Source organism: Macaca fascicularis, chromosome 7, assembly GCF_037993035.2.
Source record: "Macaca fascicularis isolate 582-1 chromosome 7, T2T-MFA8v1.1".
Lineage (NCBI taxonomy): Eukaryota > Metazoa > Chordata > Mammalia > Primates > Cercopithecidae > Macaca > Macaca fascicularis.
Window position 1 is genome coordinate 35,665,069 of NC_088381.1, and position 12,086 is coordinate 35,677,154.

Sequence of the window (12,086 nt, forward strand, 5' to 3'; positions counted from 1 at the left end):
TGAGGTCAGGAGTTCAAGACCAGCCTGGCCAACATGGTGAAACGTTATCTCTACTGAAAATACAAAAATTAGCCGGGCGTGGTGGTGTGCACCTGTAGTCTCAGCTACTCGGGAGGCTGAGGCAGGAAAATCACTTGAACCTGGGAGGCAGAGGCTGCAGTGAGCCGAGATCACACCACTGCACTCCAGCCTGTATGACAGAGTGAGACTCCATCTCAAAAAATAAATAAATAAATAAAATATAGTCATTAAACAACAGGGTATTACATATCTGTTTCAAAGAATAACAGTAACACAAAGACCCATCTAACTATCATCTAGAGTATGAACAAAAATATTGGTTTATCAGAAGGCTAAAGGAAAGAACTTTTAACTTTTGAATTAAATGATGCTAGAGCTTCCTTCTTTTCTTTCTCTATCTTTCTCTCTCTCTTTCTTTTGAGACAGAGTCTCGCTTTGTCATCTGGGCTGGAGTGCAGTGGCACAATCTCGGCTCACTGCAACCTCTGCCTCATGGGTTCAAGAGATTCTCCTGCCTCAGTCTCTCGAGTAGCTGGGATTACAGGTGTGTGCCATCATGCCTGGCTAATTTTTTGTATTTTTTAGTAGAGATGGAGTTTCGCTATGTTGGCCAGACTGGTCTTGAACTCTTGGCCTCAGGTGATCCACCACACCTGGCCCATCCTGGTTTCTTATTAGTAAAAATCTAGCAATCTCTTTTGAAAAAATAGACATAAAGAACTATTAGGTTAATATTCTCACACATGAGGATTTTCATACCAGAAGATGGCCCATGCCCCACACCTTGGGGTTGCTGTTTTAGTAGGCCTGCTGGGTCTAGGGTGGAGCACGGACATGTGCCTTATGAAAACCCACCACTGGCTGGGAAACACGGTGTTCTGGATGCCGACAGATCCTGAACACTTGCTTCAGATCATCCACTCTGGGAAGTTAAATTGGGCCTGGGCTGCGTGCTATGCAAGCTGGCTGAACACAGACACTTGAAAACATGGTATATTGAGGCAAATTAGACATAAAAAGTAAAGTCTCTCTCTTTTGAAGGCGGAATGTCAGGATTGTGCTGCAGTAGGGAGGTAACTCCTCGCGCTCCCTGTTTGGTACATCTGGGGTTATCTGTGCTGACAGTGGGGCTAACGCACTCAGCAAAATGGGCCTTCAGGAGCTGCGGAGCTGAAAAGGCCATCAGAAGCATCCTCGTTCCGATGTCACGCAGGTTCCCGACAGCCGTCTCCCCAGTAAGGCTCTTACAGAAACCACCACTTCCAAGTAAGCCTCATACTTGCAGATGTCTGCGGTGGGCCAGTCACACACAGTCCCTATTGCAACATGGTAGGGTCACCAAAAAAGGACAATGCTGTGATTCCTGCTGGAGCCCGCACAGGCAGCACAGTGGTTAGGAGCCTCTGGCGCTGCATTCCTGCTGTGCCACTGGCCCTGCCATGATGCAACTTCTCTGTGTCTCTCAGTTTCCTCTTCTGTAAAAACGGGAATGGTGGCATAAATTCTTTTTTTCTAGATGAGTACTTTCTATGGAAAGCACTTAGTTCGTAGCATGAGCGAAGTAAAGCTGTTGTTATTCTCATCCATTCCCAGCTACAATATGTAAACCAGGAAAGGAGAATAGAGAAGGAAATGGATTTTTCACAGTATGGGGGTTCTCAGGAGCACTGTGATGTGCCTGGGCCTGGAGGGGTCAGTTGAATCCACGAGGTGCAGAGGACAAGGCAGAGGGCTGTGAAAGCAAAGGCACAAGGATAGGAAAGGCCAGTGGCGGGGTGCTGTGGGACAGGAGGAGGGGTACAGATGAAGCTCACACTGGGGGTGCAGCCTTGGCTGATTGGAAGGATGAGGTCACAATGGGAGCGGTGTTTAAGAGTCTCCAGTTTGATGGGTCTTACAGAGCCAAGAGCCAGAAATGCTGATTCCTCTAAGATTATTAACTTTTAAAAAGCCTCTATGCGCAAAGAGTTAAGCCGGGCGCAGTGGCTCACGCTTGTAATCCCAGCACTTTGGGAGGCCGAGATGGTGGATCATGAGGTCAGAAGTTCGAGACCAGCCTGGCCAACACAGTGAAACCCCGTCTGCACTAAATATCCACCTTTGCCCATATAAGTCAGACAGAGACAGAGAGAGACAGAGAGAGAGAGAGAGAAAGAAATACGTCAATTAAAAGGTAATTAAATTAAAAATAATTAATTTTCCTTTCTCTCATCCTCCAAATCTAAAACTCGCCATTGGCCTTTTCTCTAGTGAGAAAAATGCATGGAGCTGTTCATTTAAAGGTTCTGCTCATTTCAAAGTACTTTTCATAAATACTGGCTTCACGCCAGGCTTTCGAGGCAGGAATGCATCACCCATTAATTCAAGCAGAAACGTTCCTTTCCCATGAATCACATAGGAAGGAGTATTCCTCATGTTAAAACATTATTTCATTCATTACAGCTTCCACCATCAAGAAATTTTCTTGTAGAAATCAGTCTAGCAAGTCCTGTAATGTTTAAAATTTGGGGTCACCAAAGGGACACAAGTTGATTTTTGCATATTCCTGGAGCACTGTCACCTCCTCAGCAGTCACCGGCCAGACAGTGCCCGGTTGTTCCCTAGGCTATGCCAACTCCGTCTTGCAGAGAGAGTCTTTTTCCAAGACTGTCCCTGGCCGTTTACTCAAATCGATCAGGGCTAGAGAACTCTGCAAGGCAGCAATTCAGAATCCAGGGCAAGCAACCTTGCCAGAACCCAAACAAAAACACATTTGCAACAGGAAAAGAAAAACCCCATACCCCATAAACTTGTGGGATGAGTAACCCTCTTCACCAGGAGCTTCAACTGGGTGTGTAATCCTGGCCAGTGAAGCACACTGCCCTTTCACGGACCCCAACGCTCCTGACTCACTGATGGAGTGAAACCATCTGTTACACAATAAACCCAAACCGGGATTAAGGGTGGAATCCCAGAAAGCGATCTTACTGGAATTATAAATCAATGCTCGACCGACTAGTACCTTGAACTTCTTAAAACCAGTTTATCTGAATGCATGTCATAAAAATTTTTGCTGCAATTCAAAGAAGGGGAATCATTAAAAAAAAAAAGAAAAAGAAAAGAGAAAATACCATCCTCATCCTATGAGGATTTACTGAATAAAATGTACCACTCATTTAATTTCTCCATTTTCTGATATTCCAATGAATCAAGGTGGATTTTTACAAGAAGGCAGCATCAGCGTTGGTGAACTTCCAAGCAGCTATTGCAAAATTTCTATTTTAGAGGTGCTTTCAGCAGAACTATCTACGTGCGGTACAGGATGGTGTGCTAGGGGAGGCACTGCATTTGTAGGGCAAGTGAGATGTTTTCATTTAAGAGTATTTGCTGGGAAGGACAGGTGGATAGAGGTTGAAATGGGGGAAGGTGGGCTAAGACCCCCTTTGGCAATACCTCTGCTTCTAAGACTCTCATAATGTATTTCTAAGGTTGACTAAAGATTCGATTGGAGTAATCATATTGGAGTATTGATTTAATATCACTGTTCTATTGTGTGTGTGTGTGTGTACATGTGGATGTATGCGTGGGTGGGATGTGCACGTGTGGGTATGTGTAAGAGGTGAGTGTAAAAGTGACAGAGTCAGAGGCAGACTGACAGCCACTGTCTGGAAGCCTTCATTCTGTCAGACGGAAGGAGATCCTATTCTAGATGGACCCTCTTAGAAGGAAGGAACTGAGGGCTAAGGAGATGAAGAGTCTCACTCGAACAACTTAGTGATATGTCAGTACCAGGACACAGGTCTTGCAAATCCCAGTCTAGTTCTTTGCTCTAGATCAGTGATTCTCCAAGTGCAATGCCTGGGCCATCATCACCACCACCACCTGCAAGATTTTAAAGATGTACACGCACGGGCCCCACTTCAGACTCACTGCATCAGAAACTCGGGATGGAGCCCAGAAATCTCAGCTTTAACAAGGCCTCCTGGGGATTCTGAGGCAGGCTCAAGTTTGGGAACCAACGTAAGAGGGCAAAACAAGATGTTTTCTATTTGATTGATTGACTGATTGATTGATTGACTTGGGGTCTCTATCACCTGGGCTGGAGTGTAGTGGCTCAATCATGGCTCACTGCAGCCTAAAACTCCTGGGTGTAAGCATAATACATTTTTAGACGGGAAGAGATGACAATGCTGCTACCCTCTTAGTCTGAAAGGAGAAACTGAGCTACACATTTCACAAAAGCAGAGGCCAAACTAAGTACATCCAAGAGAAGGGATCAGATGGGGAATGCTTACATTTCATGTCCCAGAGAAACTGTTGAGGGAACTGAGAGGGATTAACCTGTAGAAGAGAAGATTCAAAGGAAACACGATGGTCACCTCGAACTAACAGAAAAGCTGTCCAGTGGCAAAGTGACGAGAATGATTTTTTTTTGTTTTTGTTTTTTTTTTTTTCAGATGGAGTCTCGCTCTGTCACCCAGGCTGGAGTGCAGTGGTGCGATCTTGGCTCACTGCAAGCTCCACCTCCCGGATTCATGCCATTCTCCTGCCTCAGCCTCCCGAGTAGCTGGGACTACAGGCACCCGCTACCAAGCCCAGCTAATTTCTTTTTGTATTTTTATCGGAGACGGGTTTCACCATGTTACCCAGGATGGTCTCAATCTCCTGACCTTGCGATCCGCCTGCCTCGGCCTCCCAAAGTGCTGGGATTACGGGTATGAACCACTGCGCCCGGCCGAGAATGATTCTTATGGCATGTTTTCAAAGTGAACTAGAGAAGGACTGTACAGCCTCCTAAAGTAAGAATTGACCAAAGAAGAGTTGGTCACTTTAGAAAGTATGAGCTCCTCATCAGGGCCTGAATATCATTAATGGACAATATTATAGAAGGAATCTGACTACATTAAATTGAAAAATTTCAGAGATTGAATGGAAAAGATGCCTTAAGGGGCCAGGGGTGGGAGCTCACGCCTGTAATCCCAGTACTTTGGGAGTCTGAGGAGGGTGGCTCATGAGGTCAGGAGTTCAAGACCAGCCTGGTCAAGATGGTGAAACCCCATCTCTACTAAAAATACAAAAAGTAGCCGGGCGTAGTGGTGGCACCTGTAATCCCAGCTACTCAAGAGGCTGAGGCGGGAGAATCGCTTGAACCCGGGAGGCAGAGGTTGCAGTGAGCCAAGATCATGACACTGCACTCCAGTCTGGGTGACACAACAAGACTCTGACTCAAAAAAAAAAAAAAAATCCTTAAGAATATGCATCTATGGATGAGATTATTCAGAAACGTTGTGGATTGAAAACATGGCAGCTCCTACATCCACGCAGCCTGGCTTCTTCAGAGGAGAGAAAAGACTTAGACTGTACCCTGAAGTATTCAGTATTAAATAAAATGAACTTTCAGACAGTAAATGTTTGACCTATGTGTTTTTCTTACTATGGATCTGTTTCTTCCTCTAAAGGATCAGGTATCATCTGTCTGCCATGGTTTAGGATCTTGCGGGCAGGATGGAAAATGGCCACACCTATCCCTTGCAGGAGGTAATTGGCAGCTAGGAATTTTAGTCCTGGTCTTCCCGTGGAACCTAAACCTAGAGATCTTCACTTGACACCTAAAAGAGCCTATCTTCTTTTCTCCAAGAGAGAAGACAAGAGGTAGCAATTCCAGTAGGCTCCCATCCTGGGACTGATATTAGGTGACGATGGCTGGGGTCCTCTCTGTAGTTTAAGCGTCTCTCCAGCCCTCCTTCCCATGCTTCTATGGACAGTGGGATCAGGCCTCTGAACAATGTGTGTCTGGGTCCCCCAGTGGGCCACAAAATTCACACCCTCTAGCCTCCTACTCAATGCCGCCATTTCCTCCTGCCCAGGTCACTTCCCTAAATGCTAGTTGTGGGAGGGTTTCCTTGGAAGTCAGGGCAGAAAGGGCTCGCTGAATTCTTGTGCTCCACATTTCCCTTTGACATCTTCCCTTTGACATCTTTCCTCCCAGAGTCGTTCTGCTCATCAGCACGGTGCTTAGGGGGAATGCCAGAGCCTCCAGCGTGTCCCGGTGTCTTCATGAGGCATAGCAAATGCCGGACCGTATTTCTACCAGGTCTTCCGCCCTTCACTTTCCACCCCAAGCTAAGCATTCTAGGCCACATCCTGTGGGTCCGATCAGGGGCTGGGTGTACTAAGAATGTCTACACAGAACCTCAAACTCATTTTAAAACCATTGTGACTCTGCGGTATGAGGTTATGTTTTGTTTTTTTTCCATCTGCCCCCAGACTAGCCAAGATCAACACTACAAACTGCTAATTCTGAAATGAATGGCACTGCTAACATTTTAGGAAATGACACAGAGGAGAAACAGTATATAGCCTTTGTCCTGAAAAAGTTAAGACGCAAGAGCACGACAAAGACATGTGCGGGCAACTGACACTGCTCCTGCCTGTGACGGAGGACAGCTCACCTGGAGCAGAGGGAAAAAGGTCCCGGCCCCACCTAAGCTGGTTTCCCCCTATACCTGCTTTCCTCCCAGTCTCTGGGCTTCTTGGTTTCATTTGGCTTGATGCAGCGAATGTAGTGAGGCGTACATTTCATCAGGGTGCTCACGAGGTCATTGGCTTGTTTCTAGAAAGGAAGAGCAGTATCAGCATCACGGAACTTTCTCTACAGAAGACCAAATTTCAAAGGAGGCTTGTAAAACTCTATTGTAGAAATATATAGCTAGGAATTAATCTTCATGACAATCTGCTCATTAAGCTTAAGTCAGGTCTACTAAACTTTCCGAAAGCTTTGCCGACTTTTATGATGACTTTATCACTCCTAAATGGGTTTGAAATTCAATCTTCAAAAGCAACTAGGCATTTTTAATACAGTTAAGAAAACAGAACAACAACGAAAAGCAAAAATCCCAATAAATCTTCACATACAACATGATTTTCAAGTGGTACAGTGAAGCATGTCAGTTAACAAACTAAGTTCATTTTAGACTGATAGAGGGCCTTTGAAGATATATTGTTCTCATTAACTTTTTGCCCCCAAAATTATTTGTAAGGATAAATCATCAAATCCCCTACATTCTCTTTTCTGGCAATCCAACTAATGAAGAATCACTTTGCTAAAGTGATTAAAATTCATAGTTAAAGAATTGGAGATTCATAAAAATTTGAGAATTTATAAACTTTTGATATGCCATTTCATTCAGTTTCTTCCTCAATATGTCCATTTAAAAACCTGTGGAGTCTGAACACTTTATCTGTGGCTGATATCTCACTTCTTCGCAAATCTAGAATATTCCATATAAAACCATCTATTAATGCCTGTGCGCTGGGTACCCAAAGTATAAATGGATTCAAGCAGAAAAAGCCACATAAAGCAGAAATTGCTTACGAAGTATTTTGAACCCTGAGAATCTCAACCTTTGTTTGAAGAAACGGGAGTAGAGCTCACATCAGCATTCCCACCCCACAGCTGAGCACGCCCTGTGGGTCCAAGGATGTGGTACACATGCGAACTCCACTTCCAAGCAAAGCAGCATGAAGAGAGAAAACCTCTAAAAGAAAAAAGCCAAAAGGGACCTCCAAAGCCAGAAAACCATTACAAAGTCAGCAGAAGGGATCTGCTTGCAAGAGACAACCCTCTCTCAATTAGGACTTTTCTGTTTTCATGGGTTTCAGAAATCTGAAACCCTTGAGAAAAACTATTGAGTATATTCAAAGCAAGATATTCATTGGTGAATGAAATTCTCTGTTTAGATGTGCAGGAAATAGCTTTCTTTGCGATGCTTGAAATTGAGGACAGACAGGGCTGCAGAGGTTGCATGATCAAAGCAAAGTCCTATAATGAAAAAGTAAATTGTCTCTTATGTTCTTTGATGATGTAGACTGCAATTGACAACAAATTTGATGATTTTTCCAACACATCAGGTAGAGCCAGAGAGGGACTGCAGAGTTGAATATAACACAGCTTTTTTTTCTTAAAGTCCCCAAATTCTTAATTTTTTAAACTTTATTTTAGATTTTAGTTTTGTATTTAATTACAACTTTTTTTTTTTTTTTTGAGACAGAGTCTTACTCTGTGGCCCAGGGTGGAGTGCAGTGGCGTGGTCTCAGCTTATTGCAACCTCCGCCTCCCAGGTTCAAGCGATTATCCTGCCTCAGCCTCCTGAGTAGCTGGGACTACAGGCACATGCCACCAGGCCCAGCTAATTTTTGTAATTTTAGTAGAGACGGGGTTTCACCATGTTGGTCAGGCTGGTCTTGAACTCCTGACCTCAGGTGATCCACCTGCCTCGGCCTCCCAAAGTGCTGGGATTACAGGCGTGAGTCACTGCGCCTGGCCTACAATTTATAATTTCCAAGAATAACTTGGCAAACTCTTTTGTCCTAAGTATTTAACAGCATTCCTTCTTTCTCACCTCAGCATAAGAAAACATACAGAGGCAAGTGTGACTTAAGTTTATAAGTCACTTGCCATATTCCTCTCCAGCTAAAATAGTGACAGATAACATTTACTGAGTTAGCAGCATGGATTAGATACATGGATTATCTCATTTATGCCCCACAACAACCTGAAGAGGTAGCTACTATTTAATATTATTCCTGTTTTTAGATGAGAAAGCTGGGCCTTAAAGAAACAAAGTATTGCTCAAGATGACACAATCTGCATGCAAGAGAAGCAAAGCTTGAACCGGCATCCACAGGCTACCAAGCCTGTTCTTTGGCAACAATGCTATCCTGCCTTGCTGACAAAGAGATGGGATCTTTTAGTGTGATATAAAAGGAATTAACTGGGAGAGGTAGGGTTAGACAGAAGCCACCAGGCTGTGAATAATTTCAGCAAATAGAAATACATCTTAACCATCAAAATTATCCTGCATTTCAATAGCCATGGGTCAACTTTATTTATTTATTTTTAATTTTTGAAACACGATCTTGCTCTGTTGTCCAGGATGGAGTAGAGTGGCATGATCACAGATCACTGCAGCCTAGGCCACCCAAGCTCAAATGATCCTTCCACTTAAGCCCTCTGTGTAACCTGGGACTGGAAGCACATGCCACCACACCCAGCTAATTTTTAAAAAAATGTTTTTGTAGAGATGGGGTCTCACTATATTTCCCAGGCTGGTCTCCAATCCTGGCCTCAAGCAATCTTCCCCCCTTGGCCTCCCAGAGTGCTGAGATTACAGGTATGAACAACTGTGCCCAGCCTTGGGTCAACTTAAGATGTCTGCTGAGGTGGTTGTGAAGCAGTAACTCAATTTAATTCTGATTCCAGCCAAGAAAGGTCTCTGAGTTAGGACAGAAAGGCACCAATAGCACTTGCTCAACAGAAGCAGGTGTTAAAATATACAGACAGCACAGTGAGAAAGGGCTTAGGGTGAAAGCTCCTCTTCTACCTTCAGAGATGACAGCAGGCCTGACTGTGGGTCCTGGCACCTTTATTTGCAAGCTACATGACTAATCACTAGATTTCTCTGGCCCTCAGTTCTCTATCTGTAAACTAAGTAGGTTGAACTAGAAGACCTCTAATTTAATCTAGAGATTGAAATAGACATTAAAAAACAAACAATCAGGCCAGGTGCAATGGCTCACTCCTGTAATCTCAGCACTTTGTGGGGCTGAGACAGGCGGATCAATTGAAGTCAGGAGTTTGAGACCAGCCTGGCCAACATGGTGAAAACTCATCTCTACTAAAAAAAAAAAAAACCCAAAAATTAGCCAGGTATGGTGGTGCCGCCTGTAGTCCAGCCACTTTGGAGGCTGAGGCAGGAGGATCGCTTGAATCTGGGAGGCGGAGGTTGCAGTGAGCCAAGATCACATCGCTGTACTTCAGCCTGGGTGACAGAGCAAGCCTCCATTTCACACACACACATAAAAAACAAAAACAAAAAACAAACCAAAAAAATCCCCAACCAATCCAATCACCTACATGATGCCTACACCTCCTGTGTCATGTCCCTTACAGCTCCAGCTGCACTCAGGTAAAGCTGTAACCAGTCCGTCTTTGCCACCTCTGGGCTTGATTCTGTTTCTCTGTACCATCAATCTTTCACTCTAGGCCGGGTGCGGTGGCTCAAGCCTGTAATCCCAGCACTTTGGGAGGCCGAGGCGGGTGGATCACGAGGTCAGGAGATCGAGACTATCCTGGCTAACATGGTGAAACCCCGTCTCTACTAAAAATACAAAAAACTAGCCGGGCGTGGTGGCGGGCGCCTGTAGTCTCAGCTACTTGGGAGGCTGAGGCGGGAGAATGGCGTGAACCCGGGAGGCGGAGCTTGCAGTGAGCCGAGATCACGCCACTGCACTCCAGCCTGGGAGACACAGTGAGACTCCGTCTCAAAAAAAAAAAAAAAAAAAAAAAAAAAAAAATCTTTCACTCTAATTTAAATATGGGACCAGTATTCCTTATCCGAAATGCTTGGGACCAGAAGTGTTTTGGATTTTGGATTTTTTCAGATTTTGGAATATTGGCATTATACTTTCTTTCATTTTTTGAGACGGAGTCTCGCTCTGTCGCCCAGGCTGACACATCAATGGCACAATCTCGGCTCACGGCAACCTCCATCTCCTGGGCTCAAGTGATTCTCCTGCCTCAGCCTCCTGAGTAGCTGGGATTATAGGCGCCCTCCACCATGCCCAGCTAATTTTTTTTTTTTTTTTTTTTGAGACGGAGTCTCGCTCTGTCGCCCAGGCTGGAGTGCAGTGGCGCAATCTTGGCTCACTGCAAGCTCTGCCTCCCAGGTTCACGCCATTCTCCTGCCTCAGCCTCCCGAGTAGCTGGGACTACAGGTGCCCGCGACCACACCCGGCTAAGTTTTTTGTATTTTTAGTAGAGACGGGGTTTCACCGTGTTAGCCAGGATGGTCTTGATCACCTGACCTCGTGATCCGCCTGCCTCGGCCTCCCAAAGTGCTGGGATTACAGGCGTGAGCCACTGCGCCCGGCCTAATTTTTGTATATGTAGTAGAGATGGGGTTTCACCATGTTGGCCAGACTGGCCTGAAATGATCCACCCACATTGGCCTCCCAAAGTGCTAGGTGGCCATGAGCCACCGTGCCCGGCCTGCATTATACTTTATAGTAGAGTATCCCGAATCTGAAAAGCTGAAATCCAAAATGCTCCAAAATTTGAAACTTTTTGAGCACCAACATGATGCTCAAAGGAAATGCTCGTTGGAGCATTTCAGGATTTGGGATGCTCAACCTGTAGTGGTCCCTTCCAGACACAACAATATCGAATTAAGTAAAACCTCAAAATCAAGTGCTATTAAATATTACTATATTTATACTTTTATTTATAATCAAGATAATAAGAGTTCCCATCAAATGAATATTCGTTAAATCCTGCAAATCAGTTTACATGTTTAAATAATTACAAGATAATGAAATATATAACACTACGATGACCTTGAATACCAGTTTAATTTTTTTTTCAAGGAACTCAGAACCCTTTTAAATGCTTATGCCTCAGGGATATTGTTAAGATGACAGTGATGTCTGCAAAATACTGTGGATATGGAATGTATCGGAGATTGGGCCATGGCTTTGTAGCTGTAAGAGGTACTGGGAGAAACTTTTATTCCTATGTGGAGGCAGACAGCCAGGCAGACAGAGGTCACAACATCCACCGAGGAGAGTGTGCCTGGAGGTGGGAAAACATGCTGTACTCTCTTTAGGTAAACTGGCTGACTTCAGCTTGACCTCCCTAGAAAAGGGCCTGAGACTTGTAAACCTAAACATTTTGGAAACACCCCACACAATGATGGCACTTTGAACCTTCAACCAGACAAGCATATGAAGGAAAAGAAAGGGGACAAATCTTCAAGGAGGAAAAAAGTGTCCCTACCCTTGCTCTCCTTTTTATAGAGAATAATCCAGACCACTTGGAAATGAGTCATCATAACCTGGATGATCCGGGCCCCTTGGATCTGAATGTGACAGTCTTATGACTCGATTTTCCAGCCCAGAGTTAATCCTTATCCAGCACTTTGCAGTAAAGGCATGAGTCAGAAACTTCACACAGACAGTAATATCTGGGCCTCATGAGAATTTCATCTGTTTTCTGCCTTCAGCTTTCTGCTCCAGTGAGCCTAACCCAG

General features: G+C 44.6%; 1 protein-coding gene across 1 annotated transcript in view; it reads right to left on the reverse strand.

Moving 5' to 3' along the window:
- MYO1E (myosin IE) overlaps nt 1–12,086 on the reverse strand; it is a 240,056-nt gene that overhangs the window by 53,310 nt on the left and 174,660 nt on the right. The window contains exon 17 of the mRNA XM_045395539.2: nt 6,507–6,613. Within this exon, the coding sequence (XP_045251474.2) occupies nt 6,507–6,613 (107 nt within the window). The remainder of the gene's footprint in view (nt 1–6,506; nt 6,614–12,086) is intronic.